The following is a 22,923-nucleotide window of genomic DNA, read 5'->3' on the forward strand; positions in this document are numbered from 1 at the left end:
GGTGCATTTTCCAGCTGTGATGCTCATGATGGGGGTCATACATTTCCATCATGTGCTTGACATAACATGGCTGTACCACCCCAGACCCCACACATTCTGCTGTGGTGGGTGCGTGTGGGCACTCTACAACTCAGCATATCCCAAACAAGCGTTACTCAAGGGCTATTTCAAGATTGTAAAGTAGCACTGCAGCACTGTTATCCCATTGTTCATCAGTAACCTCTCCATTGTGAGACTAGTTGTTACTGTTTTTGGCATATCGAATATGCCCTGGGTAGCTTGCCAGGCTCTGCTGTGGGGCGAGATACTCTCAGTAGCTTGCCGGGCTCTCTGAGAGGGACGAAAGAATCGAACCCGGGTTGGCCGCATGCAAGGCAAATGCCTTACCCGCCGTGCTATCTCTCCAGTCCCTAAAATGCATTTTTGGTACAAAAATGTAAGAACAAGATTTTTATATTAAAGTATTTCATTATAGAACTTGAGAACAGCTGAAAAATGAAGGTGATTAGGTACACAATACTAGTTATTGGCAGTTATTGATATTTCATGCTTTCCATGTCTCCTAGAAAAATTTCTGATATTTGTGGAACAATCATAAATTCGTATGCAATTCATCACCACAGCAGAAGATGACAGATTCTATTAACAGATTAGAAAAAAACAAGATTGCTTACACAAACACTTCCCAAACTACTGTCAAAGTCTCATTCAGTTTATACACCATCCACTGAGTTGTTTTATTTTGGTTTAACTGCATCTTGCTTTTCATTCTTTTTTTTTTCTTTTCTTTTTTGGGTCACACCTGGCGAAGCTCAGGGGTCACTCCTGGCTCTACACTAATGAATTACTCCTGGCGGTGCTCAGGGGACCATATGGGATGCTGGGAATCGAACCCGGGTCGGCCGTGTGCAAGGCAAACGCCCTACCCGCTGTGCTATCTCTCCAGCCCCTGCATCTTGCTTTTCAAAACTAATTCAGAGTACCTGACTGGGTGACATCTGAGACTTGGTTTTGTGGCCCATCTTTGTTTGTCTGATTGTGGGTCATACCTGGATGTGCTAGATTTGGGGCAGGGGTTGTGCTGTCTGGGTGCTCTGGGGACCATGTGATGCTGAGGCATTCAGCATGCAAATCATGTGCTCAGACTGCTGAGCTATTTCCCCAGCCCAGTGGCCAATGTTTCTCAGTCTGTGAAAAACATGTGACTGCAGACTCATTTCAACAGTGTTTACTTGGTAAGTTCCTGTGGCTATCAGTGCTGCTGTGCTCACCATTTAAGTTGCCCTGTTTTGCCCACGGCTCTTTCACTAGCTCTGTGGAATAGCCGATTGCATATTTGTGCCATTATAAATACAGCGCATATGTTTTTGTGTGGACAGGTTTTCTATTCTCTTGGGGGTATACCTAGAAATGGAATCGCTGGGTCACAATTTTATCTTGAACTGTTCGAGGGACTGTTTTCCCACTGTTTTATATCCCTATGACAATGGGCAGGGAATGCATGAAGGTCACCATGCCTCCACATCCTCACTGGCACTTGTTTTAGTTGTGGTGGTGCTGGGGACGGTTGTATTTGGTGCAGTGTCTGGGAGTTGCATGTGTCTTGTGGTGTTGGGGGTTACACACTTGGTGGTACTGCTCAGATGCTTTGTGGTGCTCACTGGCATGGTGCTTTCAAAGCACTTCTGTGACAGGGCACAAGGGGCCATATTTGCAGGATGGGTGCCAGGATAATGAGTCACCTCCTGGCCTGTTGCAATTTCAATAGATGCTGGGTGGTCACTCACACCTTTGATCTGCATTTCTCCATGACTAAGGATGCTCAGCACCGTCACATGTACTCACTGGCCACATGCGCATCTTTATGTTGTAGCTGTTTTATTTTAAGTCTTCACATGGAGAAGGAAAACCAGGGCTACACCTGATTGCTTGGGAGGCCATGTGGTGTCAGAAATCGAATGGGGGTGAGGGGTGGGGCCCTATGCAATCGAGGCATGTTCTTCAGCCCGCATCTGTATATCCTCTTTGGAGAAATACCTGTTTAAAACCAAAGGCTGGAAAGAGTACAGTGGGTAGGGCACTTGCCTTGCATGCATCCCATATGGTCTCCCGAGCACCACCAGGAGTAATTCCTGAGTGCAGAGCCGGGAGTAACCCCTGAGCATCGCTGGGTGTGAGCCAAAAAGAAAAAAAAATTTTTTTTTTTTTTTTTTACTTCCCTAGCAGTGTTTGGGAGGTCTGGGGACCCCCATTGGTCATTGGTGGCCAAGAAAGGGCTTGAGTCTGTGGTGATGTTCAGGCCCCCCAGTGCTGCTGTGGGGGGAAGGGCGGAGGGGAGAGGGTTTATATTTTTAAAAATGTTGCCAGGTTCAGGGATGTGACACAATAGCAGAGCATGTGCTTTGTAAGTGTGCAGTCTGCAGTGTACGTCTACCAGATGTGACCCCCAACGAGTACAAAAACTGTTTAAGGGCTTAAACTTTTCTCTTTTTTTTGGTAGTGCTGGATGGAACTCAGCCTATGAATGAAGATGTATGAAGATGTTCTATACCCCTAGCTCAGCTCTTCATTAATAACATGTTTTAGTAAATTTCTTTTCTTTTCCTTTCTTTTTTTCTTTTGTTTTCTTTTTTTCAGCCACACCTGGTGATGCTCAAGGTCACTCCTGGCTCAGCACTCAGGAATTACTCCTGGTGGTGCTTCGGGGAACATATCAGATGCTGGGGATAGACCTTGGCTGGCTGTGTGCAAGGCAAACATCTTACCCACTGTACTATGTCTTTAGCCCATATTTTAGTTAATTTCTTAATGGCTGCTCAGAAGTTATAAATATCATCTAAATTTATAGTAACATACTTCAAATTATCAAACTAACTTAACTTCAATAGTATATCTACACACATTTTGCTACCATAATTTCTATCATCTAGTAGCAAGCATTGGTGCCACTTGAATTGTTTTCTTATGTCCTATTCCTAAGGAATAGTAAGACCTTTATGGTGAAAAGAGATCCCAGCCAAAAATAACTTGAGGGGCTGGAGCGATAGCACAGTGGGTAGGGCATTTGCCTTGCATGCGGCTGACTGGGTTCGGTCCCCCAAGCACCACCAGGAGTAATACCTGAGTGCTGAGCCAGAAGTAACCCCTGTGCAATGCTGGGTGTAACCTAAAAAACAAACAAACAAACAAAAAACATAACAAGAAAAGGAACAACTCCATGGTCATAAAGAAAGCTCTAGAAATCAGCACATAAGAGTAAAATGAGAGACCCTCTGCTCCTAAAGACTATGATCCAAGAGGTCTTCTAACCCATTTTGGCACACGGAGTGGCTTCTTACAGAAATGCATCTAGACTGTGAGCTGTGCTACAACCCTGTGCCACCCATGGAGGGATTTTCCCTCTCTACCCTGTTTTTCTGTGCGGAAAATGGTGACAGCGGCAACTTCCATGTGGTGAGAGCCACCTTTTAAGACTCCCAACCCAGAGGTATGAGTTTGCAGTGACGTGGCTTGTAGGCGATCATGGGAGTGGGGGGCATTACCGGCACACCCTCCACCCAGTTAAGATCTGGAGCTGCTGTGCGTGAAATGGACCCTTTGCTCCTAAAGACTATGATCCAAGAGGTCTTCTAAACCCATTTTGGCACCCAGAGTGGCTTCTTACAGAAATGCATCTAGATTGTGAACTGAGCTAAAATATCAGAAATCCAAAACCACAGTAGCCGCTGTTGCGGCCGCGTGAGCTCATAGAGTGTTCATTCTCAGCAATGAAAAGAAATTATTAAATGATGCCTTTTCAGCAGGCCTGATTGTTGGGGGAAAATTCCAAACAATAATAGTGAGTTCTCTATTGAAATATTTGAATGTATTCAAAGTATAGAGAGAATAAAGTGAAGATCACTAGCTACTTAGGTGGGGGTGGGTGGGAGGGGGGTATATTGAGGTTCTTGGTGGTGGAACATGTGCTCTAGTTGAAGGGATGGGGGTTTAATCATTATATGACTGAGACTTAAACCTGAAAGCTTTGTACTTTTTTCAAGGTGATTCAATAAAATAAAAACTTTAAAAAAAAGAGTAAAATGAGATGGACAATAAAATTGAAAATAGAAATCAATTTAATATAGACAAGTTTGGATTTTAAGACATATAAATAGCAGATGATTATTTTTTTCTTACCTCTTGAATATTGAACCTTAATATCTCATTCATGTAAGTAGGCAACAGTGTCAGTAGAGTATAAAAAGTCCAGTTGGAAGAAAAATGGGCCACTACTATAGCCCAGAGTGGCAGTGACTTTAGCATGGGTATCCATGGGATTGACTTCTGTGAAGAAAGCTGAAAACAAAGCAAAACAAAACAACCAGATACAATTAGGATAAGACAAACTTATGTTTACACCATTTATCTCCCTGTGTTATATATACGTATTATATATATATGAATATATGTGTATTCTGTGAAGAAAGCTGAAAACAAAACAAAATAACCAGATACAATTAGGATAAGACACACTTATGTTTACACAGCGGGTAGGGCGTTTGCCTTGCATGCGGCCGACCTGGGTTCTATTCCTCTGCCCCTCTCAGAAAGCTGGGCAAGCTACCGAGAGTATCCTGCCCACATGGCAGAGCCTGGCAAGCTACCCATGGCGTATGTGATATGCCAAAACAGTAACAACAAGTCTCACTTGAAAATATCTCTTTGATTAAAAAATTACATATATACTACATATTACATATTAGAGTCCATGATTTAGAGGAACAATTAGAAAAGTAATCTTCACTATATGTATCAACCATACTCAGTGCCAAAAGTTCTCTGTGGTACTACTTTTTCCATTTATAGAGAATAGTTTCATAATCAAATTCAAAGAAAAGGTTAACATAAAGGAAAAAAGAAAGAGATTGGAAGTCATTTAGAATTTATATTTCATTATTACATTCTGATTCAATTACAATGATTTATAAGAACTGTGCATAATCTTTAGAGGACTTTTAAATTCAAATTCAGGCATTTGGCATACTAGATTTGAAAGGTGGAAACACCAGAGATATGCAAGATGATTTACTCAGTTAAGGAACAACACATCAGAATTTTGATCTACACTTTTTTTTTTTGCTTTTTGGGTCACACCTGGCGATGCACAGGGGTTACTCCTGGCTCTGCACTCAGGAATTACTCCTGGCGGTTTACACTTATTTTTATTCCAAAAAGGAAGTTGTACTTTTTTATTCTATGAAAAGTTAGACTGGAGCGATAGCACAGTGGATAGGGCATTTGCCTTGCATGTGGGCGACCAGCATTCGATTCCTCCGTCCCTCTTGGAGAGCCTGGCAAGCTACCGAGAGAATCTTGCCTGCAGAGCAAAGCCTGGCAAGCTCCCGGTGGCATATTCGATATACCAAAAACAGTAACAACAAGTCTCACAATGGAGATGTTACTGGTGCCTCCTCGAGCAAATCAATGAACAACGGGATGACCATGCTACAGTGCTATTCTATGAAAAGTAAAGCTATTTTTATTTTATGAAAAATAAATTAGGGCCAAGAGTTTGTACAGGAGCTAAGGCCTTGCTTGTGGCCTATCCTAGTCTAATCCCTAGCACTGTGTGGGCCCCAGAACACTTCCAGGATCACCACTATCCCCCTCACCCCTTAACTGGGCTTGGATTAGTGACTGAGCACCACTGAGTGTACCCCACATGAGCCCCCCAATAAATTAATTAAACTCCAGTAACGTTTAACAAATAGGATGGCCCTGAAGTATAATAAGAGTCCCATATCTCTGACTCAAAAGTCATTGGTACCCTCACTGGCTGCTTTACCTGTAAGTACATTACAGTTCATGCCTTTTTTTGGCAGACTTAAGAATTTTATTAGTTAACTTTAATTTAAAAATATCGCATAAAATCAAGTGCCTTAATAAGATCCTTATAAAGAAACTCAATAGAAGAGCATCTAGTAATGTAGGCACAAGTGGACATTAAGAAACTGGAGGGGCTGGAGTGATAGCACAGTCAGTAGGGCGTTTGCCTTGCACGCGGCTGACCCAGGTTCTATTCACAGCATCCCATATGGTCCCCTGAGCACCGACAGGAGTAATTCTGAGTGCAAAGCCAGGAGTAACCCCTGTGCATCACTAGGTGTGACCCAAGAAGAAAAAAAAGAAAAAGAAACTGGAGAAGCTGATACTCTGTCTCACATGAATTCTCTTTTATTTATTTTGGGTCACGCCCAGAGGTGCTCAGGCTTACTACTGGTAGGCTTGGGGGACCATAGGGTGTCCTGGGATTGAACATGCTTCAGCTGTGTGGAAGCCAAGTGCCCTACCCACTATACTACCATTCTGGCCCTCAATAAACTCTTTGTTACATGCCTGGGCAGGCTCTTGGTGTACAACAAATTCAAGCACTCTACCGTCATTAAGCAACATGATTTTAAATAATTTTAAGTGATAAGACGACTTTCCTACTAAAATGTACTACTAGGGCACATGCTCTGCAAGTGTGAGCTCCTCCCTGACACTGCATGGCCTCTCAGCTCCCCCTCCCACCCAGGAGGCAGTTCCAGAGGCCCAGCCGGGGAGGGTGGGGCCTCTGCAACAACAGAAATAGGTAAACAGAATGTCCATAGATACTATTAAGTTCATTTTATGTGTCCTTAGAATTTTTACTGTTATGTTTGGAGATGTAAGTATAGCAACTCATGAAAATAATTTATGAATAACTATGTATATTCGAATTGTCAGAGGGATTATTTACAAACCTTCTGATTATCAAACCAGAATTTCAGTAAACCATGTCCCTTTCTGGGGAGCCCAGCCCTCGGGGTGGTGAGGATTGCCTCAGCACATGTGTGTGCCTGAGATTAGCGCAGTCTCAAACTCAGCCTGCCGCTTCCTAAGCCCCGGGGCAGTTTCTGCGTATCTCTATGAGGAGGGCTCTCAGGGTCACCTCAGCCCCTGCTCCCAGCCCTGCAAGGTTAAGCCTGGGAGCCATCTTTCAGGCTCTGGACTATTTATTCTTACATGGGATAGTGGTTTCTCAAGGCTAGCAATCTTTCAAAAATGGCATTTGACAATTTAAAATTACAGACTTCTGTACTCTACTGCAGACCTACCGAGTAAAACAAAAAATGCTTAAGAGTCGGATTTACCCTACTAATTTAAAACAAAGCTACACAAACAAACAAATTAGTCAATTCCTCAAACCCTGAAGTCATATAAAACCCCAGAGCAATCATTAGAGGCATGTGCTCTAACACTGAGCCACATCCCCAGCTTTCACTTCCTTAGACTGCCGACCAAGTCTTTTAAAGTTTTAGCAACACTAGACACAGGCGAAAAGATGCTACACTTCTCTATATTTTTTTGTAGGGGTGAGGGGTAGGTCCACCCTGACAATGCTTAAAATTGGGGCTGGAGTGATAACACAGCGGGTAGGGCATTTGCCTTGCACTCGGCCAACCCGGGTTTAATTCCCAGCATCCCATATGGTCCCCCGAGCACTGCCAGGAGTAATTCTTGAGTGCATGAGCCAGGAGCAACCCCTGTGCATTGCTGGTTGTGACCCAAAAAGCAAATAAAATAAAATAAAATAAAACACAACACAACAAAACAAAACAAAAAAGCTTAAAATCATGTGCATTTAAAATTTAAACGAAGGGCTATTACTTTTCTAGCAACATTTAGAATTTGTTGTGAGATCTCTTTTTGAAGACTGGGGAAATTACTCAAGGTCCTGAAGGGTCTGAAGCATATACTGGCCCAAGTTTGATCACCACCTGTCACCACATGTCTTTGCTCCCTACCCCCACCCCCGCCCCTGTACTGCTGAGTGTGGCTTCACAGGCCCTTGAGCAGCGCTGCATCACCCTGTGGTCTGATCTGCACAACCCAGGTGAGCATTACTGGCGGCAGGGAGGGGGCTCAGGCTCCTTGAGCATTGCTTGGGAGGCCCTCAGACAAAAAGATTTCTTATCGAAATAATACACTTAATTTTCTGCTAATTAAATAATAAACAAGACTCACTTCTGAATAATTACTCTAGAATGATTGAGGAATGTAATTACAAAATGATTGAGGAATATAATTTCCAGATTAGTTTCGGGTGACAGGTTGAGCTACACCTGGCAGTACTGGGGGCGGGCGGAGGGGGGGATGTTTCATGTGGTGCTGAGAATTGAATCAGAGCTGGTGCCACAGGCTGGTTAAGAGGCTTTAACCCCTATGGCCTAATTTTCAAATTTTTGGGGGCGGGCTGTGATCAGGCTTAGGGGACTGTATGTGTTTCCAGGGATTGAAGCCAGGTCAGCAGTGTGCAAGGCAGACACCCTACCTGCTGTACCATCTTCCGGGCCCCAATTTTCAGATTTTTATTTTGAGAGAATTTGAATTCTCTCAGCTACAACAGATTTGTAACTCACATATTTCATTTGCTTGCTGTATTTTGCCAAAAGGGTGCATGCGCACACACACACACACACACACACAAACGAAATGCTGATTCTGAAAATTAGAATCAATGCTGAATAAGGCTCTAAAATTATTTAAAAAATATTTTAAAGTTTTTACCTGATTTCTTAATGATGAAAGAATGTATTCTTTTTCATATTGGGAGATTGTCTTATGAGTTTCTGGTGTTTCGCTAGTTAAGCAGATCCAGAAAATAAACCAAATAATTCCAACTACACCTTAAAACAGAAAAACAATAGACTTAGAATACACCAACTGCAATTTTTTTTTTTAACCAACTGCAAATTTTACAGATCTTGAAAAAGCTATGTAACTATACAGACACTATAAAATTGATTCCAAGCCATTGGGGCTCTATCTCTCCCGCCGCCCGAGTTCGGTAGTCTCACGCTGTTTCCCCCCACCCCGGGGAGGCTGATGGAGATGGGCAGGCGAAGGAAGGAACGAGTACCAGGCTGGTCGAGTGCCAGGCTGGTCGGTATCAGTTGCAGTTTATTCCAATCTCCGTTCCCATTCTGCTTCTCTCTTTTTCTCGCCCTCACTCTCACTTCTTTCGCCTTGTGCTCTGCTTCAGTGTTTCCCCCCTGCTTCTGTGTCTTCTCCGTTCTTCTCTTGTGTCTTTCTTGTGTGACTCCTTCTCTGTCTCTTCTTTCTTCTTCCTCTGTCTCCTGTCTTCCCTCAGTCCCCACGGTCTTAGTTTATATAGCAAATTACATAGGGTGGTGACACAAAGGTGGGTTGAACATTAACAAATCAACAAAGAAGGGTAAGACCATTTCTCGAGGAGATTAACAAAATCTCATCTAAGGAGATCCGCTCAAGGGTGGGGGTCCAAACAAGGGTGTGTCAGGGTGTGAGCTAGTAATCTGCTTAAATAGTTACAGTAAATCTACTTCTAATATTTCTAGCAATGTCATTCTGTATGAGCACAGTAAGAGATATATCAGACCTAAAGTTTGGTTCTTCCTGAGGACATCTCACTATACATTCAGTATAGTGAGACCACAGTCCTCAGGCCAGGTTAATCTTCCTAACCCCAGCAGGGTCCTTGTCTCGTCGTTTCTTCTGGATCATGACAGCATTTGTCTATGACCATGCTCTCAACTTATAGTTGAGTATTGTGGTGCTTTGGCCTGGCCTATTTCGATGCCAGGGTAGCTCACAGTTTGCCCTGGGTCCATTCCGTCCCTCATTGGAACCCTGTTTTTGGGGTACTAGAACTAAGGGCAACTGAGTCGAGAAAGCAGAAGCCTGGGAGTAAATATTATTTGGAGTCAATCAGCTCCCAAGTTACAAAGCATAATATTAACTGTCTTCCTGTGTCCATACAGAAAGGCCATTGCTCTAAGGTAAACTAAGTTCCTTGCGGCAAGGCTAAAAGGACAAACCCCATGTTATCCTACACTAATAAACACCTGCCATTTGCAACATCAAGGATACAGAGGGATGGGAAGGATGACAACACAGCAGGCATGGAGTCAGCCTGGATTTTACCCCTGAGCATGGAGCCAGGAGTGAATCCTGAGCACTGCTGGGATGTCCCCATGACCCCTCCCAATATCGCCCCCAAGGATGGTATTAAACAATGATATAACTCAAATAAAGTATGATTTTATTCATTTTCTATGGCTAAAAAATGGAAACGAATGAATAAAACAAATTTTTAGACTGTAAGAATAAAATTATGGTTACCAGAGGATAAAGAGAAAAGGGTAGGTGAGTAAAGGGACGATAGCAATGAACAGAAACTAGAATTCTGGTGGCACACACGCAGATGTTTATTTAAAATGTTGTACTACATAAAGCCTACATAGTGTTATAAACCGATATTATTTCCATTGAAAAGATGGCCTCAGTTTAGTTTAAGTTCTTCTCAAAATCCTTTTCTTAGTAACAGCCTCACTTTTTTTTTTTTTTTTTTTTGCTTTTTGGGTCACACCTGGCGATGCACAGGGGTCACTCCTGGCTTTGCACTCAGGAATTACCCCTGGCTGTGCTCAGGGGACCATATGGGATGCTGGGATTTGAACCCGGGTCGGCCGCGTGCAAGGCAAATGCCCTACCCGCTGTGCTATCTCTCCAGCCCCCGAGTAACAGCCTCACTTTTTAAAGGAAACTCACATTTCCTTTAAAACTGACAATTCAGTATTTTTATATGAAATATGTCTATTTCAAATGTATTTGAAAATACTGAATTGTAAGCTTTTATACAATTTTAGTACATTCATATAGTTGTACTAATTATATCTCTAGCTAATTTTGGAATATAGTCATCATTTCCCACCACAAAGAAATCCCAACCCGTTAGTAGTTATTTCCCATCTCTCCTTCCCCAGTCACTAGAAACCACAGATTTACTTCTGATCTGCTATTTTTGTCCATTTTGAACATTTCATATAAATGCAATCATACATGCATAATTCTTTAATGGGATAATTTCTATTTATGTTACTGTTTTTAAAGTTGGATAAATCAGTGGTAACATTATGTAAGTTTATGTGTACCACTGTTAATGTGACCCACCATCAATACATCTATGCTTTGCGATATGGTTGTTGTAACAGTACTTGCCACTCATCTACTTTTGGCACAATATTAGTATTGATAAAAAATATATTGCATATTAGATACATAGGACTTCTTTAGTTCCTATTGCAGGTTAGTATTTTTTTTTTTCTTATTTTGCTTTTTGGGTCACACCGGGTGATGCACAAGGGTAACTCCTGGCTCTGCACTCAGGAATTACTCCTGGTGGTGCTCAGGGAACTATATGGGATTCTGGGAATTGAACCGGTTGGCCGTATGCAAGGCAAATGCTCTACCCGCTGTGCTATTGTTCTAGACCCCCTGGTTAGTATTCTTATCTCTCACCCCTTATTTCCTACAAATTTTGAAAAAACTTTTTTGGTGGGGAGCACAGTTGGCTATGCTCAGGAACTACTTCTAGCTTACTGCTTGGGAGCTGCCCCCAGAAGAGCTCGGGGGAGCGGGAGGTGTAGAATCAAACCCAGGGCCTCATACAAGCAAGGCAGGTGCTATACTACTTGTCACATTCCTGGTTCCAGAGAGAATGACTTAAAAAATTTTTTTTTTTTTATTGAATCACTATGAGATACAGTCACAAAACTTTCATGAGAGAGTTTCCGTCATACAATGATCCAACACTCATCCCTGCACCAGCGTAGCTTTCCCACCACCAGTGTCCCTAGTATCCCTCCTGCCACCCCATCTCCACTCCACCCCACCTTTTGCCTCTATGGCAGACAGTTTCCTTCATATTCTGAGAATGACCTTTAACCACATGATTCTGCCTATCAGGGTCTATTTCTTTTTTCTTTCTGGGTCACACCCAGCAATGCACAGAGGTTAGTCCTGGCTCTGCACTCAAGAATTACCCCTGGCGGTGCTCAGGGGATCATATGGGATGTTGGGAATCGAACCCAGGTTGGCCGTGTGCAAGGCAAACATCCTACCTGCTGTGCTATTGCTCTAGCCCCTATCAGAGTCTATTAGAAAAATCTTTAAAAAATAAATTTCCACAATCTGTTATCTCCATGGACATCTACTGTTTAGGTTTTTTTGGGGGGAGGTGGTGTGGGGAAGAGTTGATTTGGGGCCATTCCCTGCGGTAATCATATTCAGGACTTAATCCTGGCTCTGCTCAGGGGACCAGATGGGATGCCAGAGATTGAACCTGGGCAAGCTGTATGCAAGGAAAGCCTCCTATCCACTGTATTGTCTCTCTGGCCCCGATTTTTGTTTTGATGATGGATATATATTTCTTGCATGACGGGTCTGTGTAACAATCTGAGAAAAAAAAAGTATATCACTCTACTAATGGATTGAGAAATGAAAGGACTAAATCAGATAAAGGGGAAAAAGAGATTAAAACTAACAGTGAGGGGCTGGAGGCGATAGTACAGTGGGTATGGCATTTGCCTCGAGTATATAACCTGGGTTCCATCCCCGGCATCTTATATGGTCCCCCGAGTATTGCCGGGAGTAACTCCTGAGTGCAGGGCTAGGAGTAACCCTCCTCACTCCACGCCCTCCACCCCCCACAGATAAAATCTACCAGTGAGAGTATTCTGCTTTCTTTGAGAAAAAATATTTTCAAAATACCGTCTTATAATAACCAACATAGTGATGTTTGATAGTAAATTCAGGATTTAAATTCTGGATTCAATAGCCATTTCAATTGAGAAACATTACATGATCCAGGTAGGTGACTCAGAGGGCTGCAATGTTCACGACGCATGATGGAACCCTGGGCCCCATCCCAGGCACCATGTGGTCCCCAGCACCAAGCTGGGTATGGCCCAAACCCAATAAAATAAAAGACAGCAATGTCAAAAAACTAAAAATAATTAGAAATTAAAGCGATAATGCTACCAACTTAAAAGATTTTTTTTTAGAGTACACATTCAGGAAATGATTATTTCAGTGAGCTGGTGTAGATATACTTCTACACATGTGCGTATATATGTATTTCTTTCACAGGGGTCCTACCTAACGGTACCTGAAGCCCTGGGACCACTCCTGGTAGAGCTCAGCCCTGGGCAATGGGCAGGCTGGTGGCACTGGGCATCAAGCTCATGGCCCTGTACATGCTACACATGTGTCCTACCATCTGAGCTATCTTTCTGGACCCTGGAACACATATTTTTAACCACTGTTATTAAGATTTTGGATTTGTTACATATAACTTACATGAAAATTTTGAATAAACTTACCAAAAAAGTAGAAGACATAAGTCCAATTCATATAGTAACAAATTATTCCAGAAAGAGGAAGAGAAATTACTGTCCCAAGCTGTGCTCCTAAAACAACAACAAAGACTTAGTAAGCTTTGGAGCGAGTGAATGGGTCTATTGCTTTGAAGAAGGTGGATTACAAATAATGGAGAAAAGTAGTTCAATACGATCATAGCTGAGTTAGTTGCATATAAATATAAATAATCCATTTCCCTAAGGTCCATTTATTAAAAGCCCTCATGTGACCTTTATATAATAATATATGCTTATAATAGATACGATTATGTATTAAGTGATGAATTAGAAGGCATCAATCAATATTGAGACCTATTACAACAGAATAAAATGGGTAGCTAGTAAACACCACCTATTATATATCTAGGTCTCTAGGGAAAGATTCAAATCACACCCCTCAAGGGATAATAAGTATAACCTATAGTTGCCTGAAGTGGTTAGAAATCTAGTTTGCTAAAATGTATACAAAAATTATTTCAGAAAAAAAAATCGTTTTAATGGTCAAACTCAAGATATTTGAGTAGATACAGTGACAAATAAAACATTATGTTTGGGGACTGGAGTGATAGCACAGTGGGCCGACCCAGGTTCAAATCGCAGCATCCTGTATGGTCCCCTGAGCACCGCCAGGGGTGATTCCTGAGTGCAAGAGCCAGGAGTGACCCCTGTGCATTGCTGGGTGTGACCCCAAAAAGCAAAAACAAAAAACAAAAAACAAAAAACAAAAACCAAAACATTATGTTTGTTTTCAGCTTTGGGCATTACCTAGGAGAAAATATATAAAATAGTAATTATTACTTATTAAAAAGTGTTAAAAGTCACAAAACAATACAGAAGTGCAAATATGTGATAGCTTATCTCTGACAGAGGTCAAGAAGCAAGCATAAGGAACGCACAATAAGAAAGACAGATTAGACAGGAAGTCATAAATAAGGTAAGAAAGATAACCAAGGCAAATGTAACAAATTTAGCAAACGAACAAAAATAGGAAAGTAGAAAGTGTTTGTAAACCTCATTTAGGTGAAGGAAAGGACTGAAAAATTAGGTTGAATAGTTAAGAGTTTATCTAATTCATGGTAAGGGACAAAGCTAGCAGAAATGAAACTACATTAATCCATTTTCTTTTTTCTTTTATTTTTTTGCTTTTTTTGGGTCACGCCTGGCTATGCACAGGGGTTACTCCTGGCTTTGCACTCAGGAATTACCCCTGGAGGTGCTCAGGGGACCATATGGGATGCTGGGATTCGAACCCGGGTCGGCGGGTCGGCCGGGTGCAAGGCAAACGCCCTACCCGCTGTGCTATTGCCCCAGACCCTAATCCATTTTCTTATTAAAGCCCTCATTATATAACCTGAAACTATTGAGAATATAAAGACTGCTGATCCTTGGTTGGAGTTTAAGAGTTTAAGAGTTTACTCAACAGATAGTACCTGTTCCTGGATTTATCATCAGATTTAAAATGTGACTCTCCAGCGTGCTGAAAGTAGACTAGAGACTGAACAGGATGACCACTCAATACCCCTATTTCAGGCCACAACACCCAAAAAGGAAAAAGAGATATCAAATTGGAATGTCTCGCCACAGAGGCGGGGTGGGGTGGGGGGATGGGACTGGGGGGTGGGAGGGATACTGGGTTCATTGGTGGTGGAGAATGGACACTGGTGGAGGGATGGGCTCTTAAACATTGCATGAGGGAAAAACAAGAACAAAAATGTGTGAATCTGTAACTGTACCCTCACTGTGACTCACTAATAAATAAATAAATATAAAATGTGAATCTCCAAGAATCAAGAATCATGTTCTTAAGATGCAAACTTGATTGTTTCTCTCTTCATTAAAAACCAACCTCTCATGGTGGGTGGGGGAATACTGGGGACACTGGTGGTGGAAAATGTGCACTGGTGGAGGAATGGGTGTTCGATCATTGCATGAACGAAACTCAAACATGAAAGCTTTGTAATTGTATCTCACAGTGATTCAATAAAAATAAATAAATAAATAAATATTCAATCCAAGTAAGGGGGAAAAAACACAAACCTCTTATCTCTAATCTCATTTTAGCGGAAGAAAAAAGACCACCAGTATTCTTTGGTTTTTATTTATTTGTTTGTTTGTTTATCTATTTATCTATTTATTGGCTTTTTGGGTCACACCCTGCAATGCTCAGGGCTGACTCCTGGCTCTGTACTCAGGAATTATTCCTGGCGGTGCTCAGGGGACCATACAGGATGCTGGGAACCAAACCTGGGTCGGCCATGTGCAAGGCAACCGCCCTACCCGCTGTACTATCGCTCCAGTCCCGGGTTTTTATTTTTGAGCAACACCTGGAGATGCTCAAGGGTTACTCCTGGCTTTGTACTCAAGAACTACTCCTGTTGGTGCTCTGGGGACCATACAGGATGCCAGGGATCAAAGCTACATGCAAGGCAAATGCCCTACCCTCTGTACTATTGCTCTGGCCCCCCAAAACCAATATTCTTCATCTAGGACACAGCTCCATGGGCTGGAGTGCATACTTTGCCAGGTTGATTCCCTGGCACTAAATGACCCTCTGAACACCATACAGAGGAACTGCCAGCACTGAGCTGGGAAGAGCCCCCAAAGTGTTGCAAAAGCCAAAAACTACACTATCCCATGCCCCACTGCCTGCCACCCAAATCAACATTATTTCCATGACTTTTAAGGCCTGATATAATTTATTTCTCTTAACTCCATTTAATGCCATTATCCCCTTTATGATTATGTTCCGGCCACCACAAATTTTCCATTTCTTTGAACCCTTATATTTCCTGCTTGAGAGCCTTAGTACATGCTATCTGATTGGCTGAAATGTTCTTTCTGGTTTTTGCATGACTGGTTTGTTCTTATCCTTTAAATTTTAGTTTAAAAGTTACCACAGAGGGGACTTTCTTAACCACTATACTTAAGAGAAGTCAGATCAGAAAGTTTTCATTCAGTCAATGGAAGAAAGGCTAGAAATCCTTGGATAATCTGGCAATATGATATTTTACATGTAAAGCTAACGATTTCTCATCTATAGAAGAAAAATAATGCAAATAAATGAAAAAAGATTCCTGAAGAGAAGGGTTTAGAGTCATGATACACTCATTAGACAATCACAATTTTAAGGATTCAATTTTCTAGCTATTGGACTTAAAAATATATTGAACTTTCCATAACAGCATGTGTAAAGCAACATATTTTGAATTATGATGACAAAAGAAGAAATTATCAGGAGTCAATGCAGTCACATTACTATAAACTGTTGAGTCAAAGGGAAAAATGAATATTATAACAACCAAATTTAATTTTACCTCAAAGGAGGAATCTTACATGCATCATTCTAGTGTGTGGACACTTGTTCCCCAGTCTGATTTATACTTATATACTGTGGTGAAATTTTTGTAATTCTCACCTGCATAGGAAATGCTAAGAAGCTTGCTTCTTTCAAGAGGAGGAGCCCAAGAAGACCAAATGGCGTGCATGGCAGGAAATGTAACACCCTGAGGAGGGAAAAGATATTTCCGATAAAATAGAGTAGTATGAATTTTATAAATTTGTTTTTGGGGCCACACCCAGTGGTAATCAGGGATTACTCCTAGATCGGAGCTCAATGATCACTCCTGGTGGGCTCGGGGGACCATATGGGGTGCCAAGGAGTGACCCGGATGTGCCGTGTTGGAAGGCAAGTGTTCTATCTGCTGTACTAGTGCTCCAGTACCCCCCCCCCCCCATCTTGTAATGTTTTAAAAGCAGCTGAGTATTTTATTGTGAAAGAAATATCTAGGTAAGAATCAAAGTAGAGGGCTGGAGTGATAGTACAGTGGGTAGGGTGTTTGCTTTGCACGCAGCCGACCTGGGTTCGATCCCTGGCATCCTATATGGTCTCCCAAGAATCGCCAGAAGTGATTTCTGAGTGCAGAGCCAGGAGCAACACCTGAGCAATCCTGGGTTGACCCAAAAGCCAAAAAAAAAAAAAAAAAAAAAAAAAGAATCAAAGTAGAGATGTTTCATGACGTGATGGAATGTCTTTAACTCTTTAAGAAAGTACCTCATACTTCCAAAATTGGAATAAACATTTGTGGATAAGTGTCAACTGGTTTGAGGATTTCCAAAGAAAGTCTGAAGTCAATCTAAAAGAATATACCAGGTGCTGACTTCAGGGATCCCTCTTGAGGTGAATTTTACTAATCTGCTTTATTACTGATCTAAATGAAACGGGGATGCTATTAGTATATAACTTTAAAAAATACCGAGTTAATACTTACAGATATGACAAAAATGCAAACAAACCTATAGAAAAAAATGGTCCTACAAAAAATAAAAATTACATTCAGGTGTTGATGGCCTTTTCTTCTCATTCTGGCGAGGACTAGTCTAGCCAATGCCAATGACTGCTCTGGGGAGACAATGGGGAAGTGGAGGCACGCTGGCTCACAGGGCGAGGAGGAGAGGCCGCAGGAGGGAACAGGGCCTGGTATACTCAGCACAGGGGATTCAAAGCTCTTTGGACACTGACTGTGCAGCTGTACCATGACGAACCTATTTGTGTATGTGCGCTTTGGTTTTCCGCCACACCGGAGGTGCCTGGAGGTCACTCATGGTGGTGTGCAGGGAAACATGGGGTGAGAGAGTTCAAAAGTGGGGCTCCAGTCTGTGAAGTGAATCCTCTAGCCCTTTGAGCCATTTCCCCAGCCTCTAGTGAACAAACTTCAGTATTTTTATCTGGCAAAAAGAAATCCACCTGTGTGAGTGTTGAAAAGGTAAGGGACAGCTGGTATTACTCTCCTGAAGAGCATGGCTGGAGACGTGGCTCACGTGGCGAGCCCTTGTCCCGTCTATACATGGCCATGGCACTTTTGGTCCCTTAAACACTGCCAGTGTTGATTTTTTGTTGTTTTGTTTTGTTTTCCTTTTTTCTTTCTCCAGCAAGCTCTAGCTGGAGGGAGGGTCCACAGCGCTGGGCACTGCACACCACCCCTGTGTTGTGTGTTCCCATGTGTCACCCATGGGTGCACTGTCCTGTGGGCTGAGGCTCCTTTCAATGTTGCCTCCAGTTCCCGGCCTGTGGATTTGATCCATACTGCTGCACGGCCTAGGAGATCAAACCTCGGTTGCCGAGGGGCATCTGCTGTGCAGACACACTAGACACAGAGGCAAGTGAGTGTAGGTGTATGTGTGTGCGTGTGCATACCTTTGCCCAGGGCCCCTCTATCCCTTCTCTTACTGATGAATAGCAGGTTATTCCCAGTTTGGGTAAGTCTGAGTGGACTTGCTCTGACTGTCCCCACAGAGAGCTCTATGGGACATGCACCCCTCCCTTCCTCCTGGGAGATGCCAGTGCTAAAGTAGGACCCATGCACTCCTGGGTACAGTCCCCACAGTAAAAAAATGGAGAAGAGGAAGTGCCTAGATACTTTTTGCCAATTTCAAAGGCAAAAAGTTACCAATGGGAAGAAAAAATAATTTAGGCAGTATTGCAAATCTATGAGAAATTATTCATCTCATGGAACATCCAGAGGGTATATCATTACAAAATCATTCTTAAGATGTTTGAAAATGCCCAAAGAGACTATGTTATGGTAAATTCTTGTTCTAAAACTCTAGAAACAATGTACGTTTTCAATTAAAATATGTATGTGCTGCCAGGAACTGAACCCAGGGCCTCATACACACAAGGCCTGCTCTCTAGCTCTGAGCTATATCCCTGGCTCCAGGTATAGTTATGATGAATCAGGTTCTGGAGATGAAAGAGGTTACCTAGGGGTGAGATGATGTACACATGGAGATATTTATTGGAGGAACAGAGACAAATAAAAGAGTCTGAGAATGACTATAACTTAAATTCAATTCAGAAATAAAAGGGAGAGTAGCAGTAATAAAATCAATATATACTATAACACTAAATTTGTGACATAAATAGGAAGTGGAAATACAGAAATACATATAGCAAGAAGCCTCTAGTTCATAAAAATGTACAATTAAACATATTTTACTTAGGTAATGGGTGATAATTATCAATCTTATAATCAACAAGGGTTTAGTAAACCTCAAATGATAAAACAAAATAATGGTGTTTGGATGAGTGAGAAAATCTTAAATTTACATAGCATTTGGCAATTCCCAAAGTATTGTAGCATTTATTATCACATTTGAGATACAGCTGAGAATGAGGCACGTATTTTAGCCCCAATTAAAAAAACTGGAGCTAAAGGAACTGAGGTGTAGAGATTAGGATTTATATAGGGTTTCATCATTATTGGCGTTAGTGTCTAAACTCTGATTTTATGACTCTAGTTCAGTATTTTGCCAAAACAACCCGGCATGCTGCTATCAAAAATCACCTTCATGTATCAAACCCAGAGGCCACAATCCTGCTTGGATTAAAGGAATGTTAAGAGAGAGCAAAATAAACTTAAAGCTTTGGTTTTATGAATAGAAGTTCAAAGTTATAAAGGAATCACTTTTTGGGGGGAGAGCGTCACTCCCTATGGTGCTCAGGGCTTATTCCTGACTTTAGACTGAGGGATCACTTCTGGTGGCCCGGGAGACCCTACAGGACATCAGGGGTTGAACCGTGGTTAGATGTGTGCAAAGCAAATGTCCTACTCACTGTACTATTGCTCCAGCCACTAAGGATGAAGTTTGTGCACAAAGGAAGTAGAAAGAGAGCTGGGGAGGAAGGGGGTTAAGGCGCTTGTTTTGCCTGCAGCTGTACCTGGTTCAATTCCCAGCACTGCTTAAAGTGCCCTTAGAACTTTCAGGAGTAAACCCTGAACTTAGAGCCAGGAGAAAGCCCTAAGCACAGACAGGTGAGCCTCCCTCCACCCAAATTAAAACAGACAAAACTGGAAAGAAAAGTATTTTTTAAGAATAAAATCTTAGAAGACAAAGGAGATCAAAATTAGTAATTCCATAAGCAGCAAGAAAGGCCAGAAGACTAAAATCAAAGAAACAGATTTATTGAAAATTAGTTGTCTCTAAGAGAAATGATAGGAAGCAACAAATATAAAAGTTAAATAAGGCAAAACTTCAGTATGTAAAATGTGTCTTAGAGCTAGGCAATCAGTGATACAGTGGAGGTAAACTGGCAAAAGTTCATGAGGTAAAGATTACTATCTTATGCATTCTTTTTTTTTTTTTTTTTTTTTTTTGCTTTTTGGGTCACACCTGGCGATGCACAGGGGTAACTCCTGGCTCTGCACTCAGGAATCACCCCTGGCGGTGCTCAGGGGACCATATGGGATGCTGGGCTTTGAACCCGGGTCGGTCGAGTGCAAGGCAAACACCCTACCCGCTATGCTATCACTCCAGCCCCTCTTATGCATTCTTATAGTAATTTCTTTCCTCAGAAGGAAATGTGAAGTGTCCCTGGAAATATGTTTGAGTAAAGCTCCTAATTTGGGGGTGCTTTCACTCAAAAGTTCACTGATCACAAACAAAGTTCACTTGGGTTACTTTCTAGTGAATCATCTTTCTGGTTAAAAATAAATCCCTGGGGCCTAAGCAAGGGCATTTGCCTTGCACATGGCCGACTGAGGTTCAATCCCTGGCATCCCATATGGTTCCCCATGCACTGCCAGTAGTAATTCCTGAGTGCAAAGCCAGGAGTAACCCCTGTGCATTGATGGGTGTTACCCAAAAAGCAAACAACAACAACATCACAATCACAGTCTGTCAATGTTTGGTTCATGTTCAGATCAAAGAATGATGTCTTTAAAAGACAAGACAGGCTGAGATGCCTCCGGCCCCCACACCAGGCTGTCTCATATGGGGCAACCCAGAGCGGGATAGTTGAGTTCCCCTACCCAAGACAACAGAGCCCCGGCAGCTGAAAACCTTTGTAACTCAACTGCTGCCATGCTCACAGCCGATCTCCACAGGCTCGGACAAGCTTCATCTATAAGTGAATCTGCTGAAAATCTCAGGTATGCTGGACTTGTGACAGAAATTTCCAGACTTGCACAGAGTCAGGAATGGGCAACTCCCTCCATCTCTCTGTGCTTCAGGTAGCCTGGCAGTCATGCCCATGAACTGCCTCTGATGCTATATAAGCTCATTAATAGTCATGATCCAGAAACTCAGAAATAAATCTCTCAGAAACGAGCAACACGAGAGAAACACGTTTTAGAGACGTCAAAGTCACCATCCAGTTTAAAAAAAAAATTTACATTAACCTCAGTTGTATCGCCATAAGAACAAAAATAAAAACAACAAAGAGACAAGACAGTAATTCAGGGTAAAGAGAAAAATAAGAGAGAGAGAAAAAAATTACCTCTCCTAGTCCTTCCAGGGCTCTGAGGGCTATCAGAGTTCCGACTCCAAAATCGGCAGCAATGGGAGTGAACAGGGTGAAGACAGAGGTGCTAAGGACCCCAAATCCTAGCAGCAGTTTTCCCCCAACTTTGCTGGCAATGTAGCCTCCAGGAATCTGTGTGATGATGTAGCCATAAAAAAAAGAACCGAGAATCCATCCTTGAGTTTCTGCATCCCATTGGTACCTTTTACCCTATAAAGAAAATGAGGGGGGAACAAAACAGATTCTTTACGATGTTGCCCGAACAGGCACTGGTGGAGGGATAAAAACCAAATGCAAACATGAAAGTTCGTAAGTTTGTAACTATACCTCACGGTGATTCATTAATTTTTTTTAAAAAAAAGAGAACAACAACAACAAAAAGATCTTGCCCAAAAAGATCCTTTTTCTGACCAGCATGTAAGTAGACAGAGATGTAATTCTAAGCCACTGTTACAGACTGAAGTACTTGCAAACTCTACTAGCTGGGGCATTCACTACAATAATATACACAATTTCTAGAAGTGAATGAAAAAGATAATTGAAAATCATGAACTTCAAGAAGGTTCCTGTTTGAATGTAGGACTATTCAAAGAGACTTCGTAATGCCTATGAACAAGCAGGTTTGAAAAAAACGAAAAGTGAAATACCCACAAGCTTAATCCAGAGAACTACTGACCAGGAGACAACAGTGGTTAAATCAGGCTTTGTAGCCAACCTGAGTTCAAGTTTACCTCTAATGCTTATTGGATTTGTGATCTAGGATTTATGAAAAAGACACATAAAGGGCCTGACATGAACTATATGTTCACTTAATTTTGACTATTAATATGCGTAAGTATAGATCATTAGTATCTCCTCACTTCAGACCAAACACTTGAACCTTACAAAGGACCAAACATTTAAATTAAGTCACAGGGGGCTGGAGCAATAGCACAGCGGGTAGGGCTTTTGCCTTGCACTCGGCCGACCCGGGTTCGATTCCCAGCATCCCATATGGTCCCCTGAGCACTGCCAGGAGTAATTCCTGAGTGCAAAGCCAGGAGTAACCCCTGTGCATCGCCGGGTGTGACCCAAAAAGCAAAAAGCAAAAAAAAAAAAAAAAAAAAAAATTAAGTCACAAAGCAGGTGAATAGGAAATGTCTTTGATTTCTGAGCAGGACATAATAATGAAAATTTAGTGGATGATCAGAATACCTGACATATTTAATACACATAGCTATATAACCAAATTAATCTGTCAAGAACCATTCCTAGATTTCTTTCTCTTTTTTCTTTTTTTGTTTTTTTTTTAAATTTTATTGAATCACTGTGAGATAGTAACAAGTTTTTTTTTTATATTTGGGTTACAATCACACAATGATCAAACACCCATCCCTCTACCAG

At 41.9% G+C, this 22,923-nt stretch overlaps 1 protein-coding gene across 2 annotated transcripts in view; it reads right to left on the reverse strand.

Annotated features, from left to right (window-relative positions):
- Positions 1–22,923, reverse strand: part of SLC17A5 (solute carrier family 17 member 5) — a 57,049-nt gene that overhangs the window by 21,674 nt on the left and 12,452 nt on the right. For both annotated transcript variants that reach the window (XM_012932149.2, XM_055136861.1), the window contains exons 3-7: positions 21,517–21,750; positions 16,657–16,744; positions 13,206–13,292; positions 8,572–8,690; positions 4,177–4,335 (exon numbers count right to left, since the gene is read on the reverse strand). In XM_012932149.2, the coding sequence (XP_012787603.1) occupies positions 4,177–4,335; positions 8,572–8,690; positions 13,206–13,292; positions 16,657–16,744; positions 21,517–21,750 (687 nt within the window). The remainder of the gene's footprint in view (positions 1–4,176; positions 4,336–8,571; positions 8,691–13,205; positions 13,293–16,656; positions 16,745–21,516; positions 21,751–22,923) is intronic.

The sequence above is a fragment of the Sorex araneus genome, chromosome 4 (genome assembly GCF_027595985.1).
Source record: "Sorex araneus isolate mSorAra2 chromosome 4, mSorAra2.pri, whole genome shotgun sequence".
NCBI classification, from domain to species: Eukaryota; Metazoa; Chordata; class Mammalia; order Eulipotyphla; family Soricidae; genus Sorex; species Sorex araneus.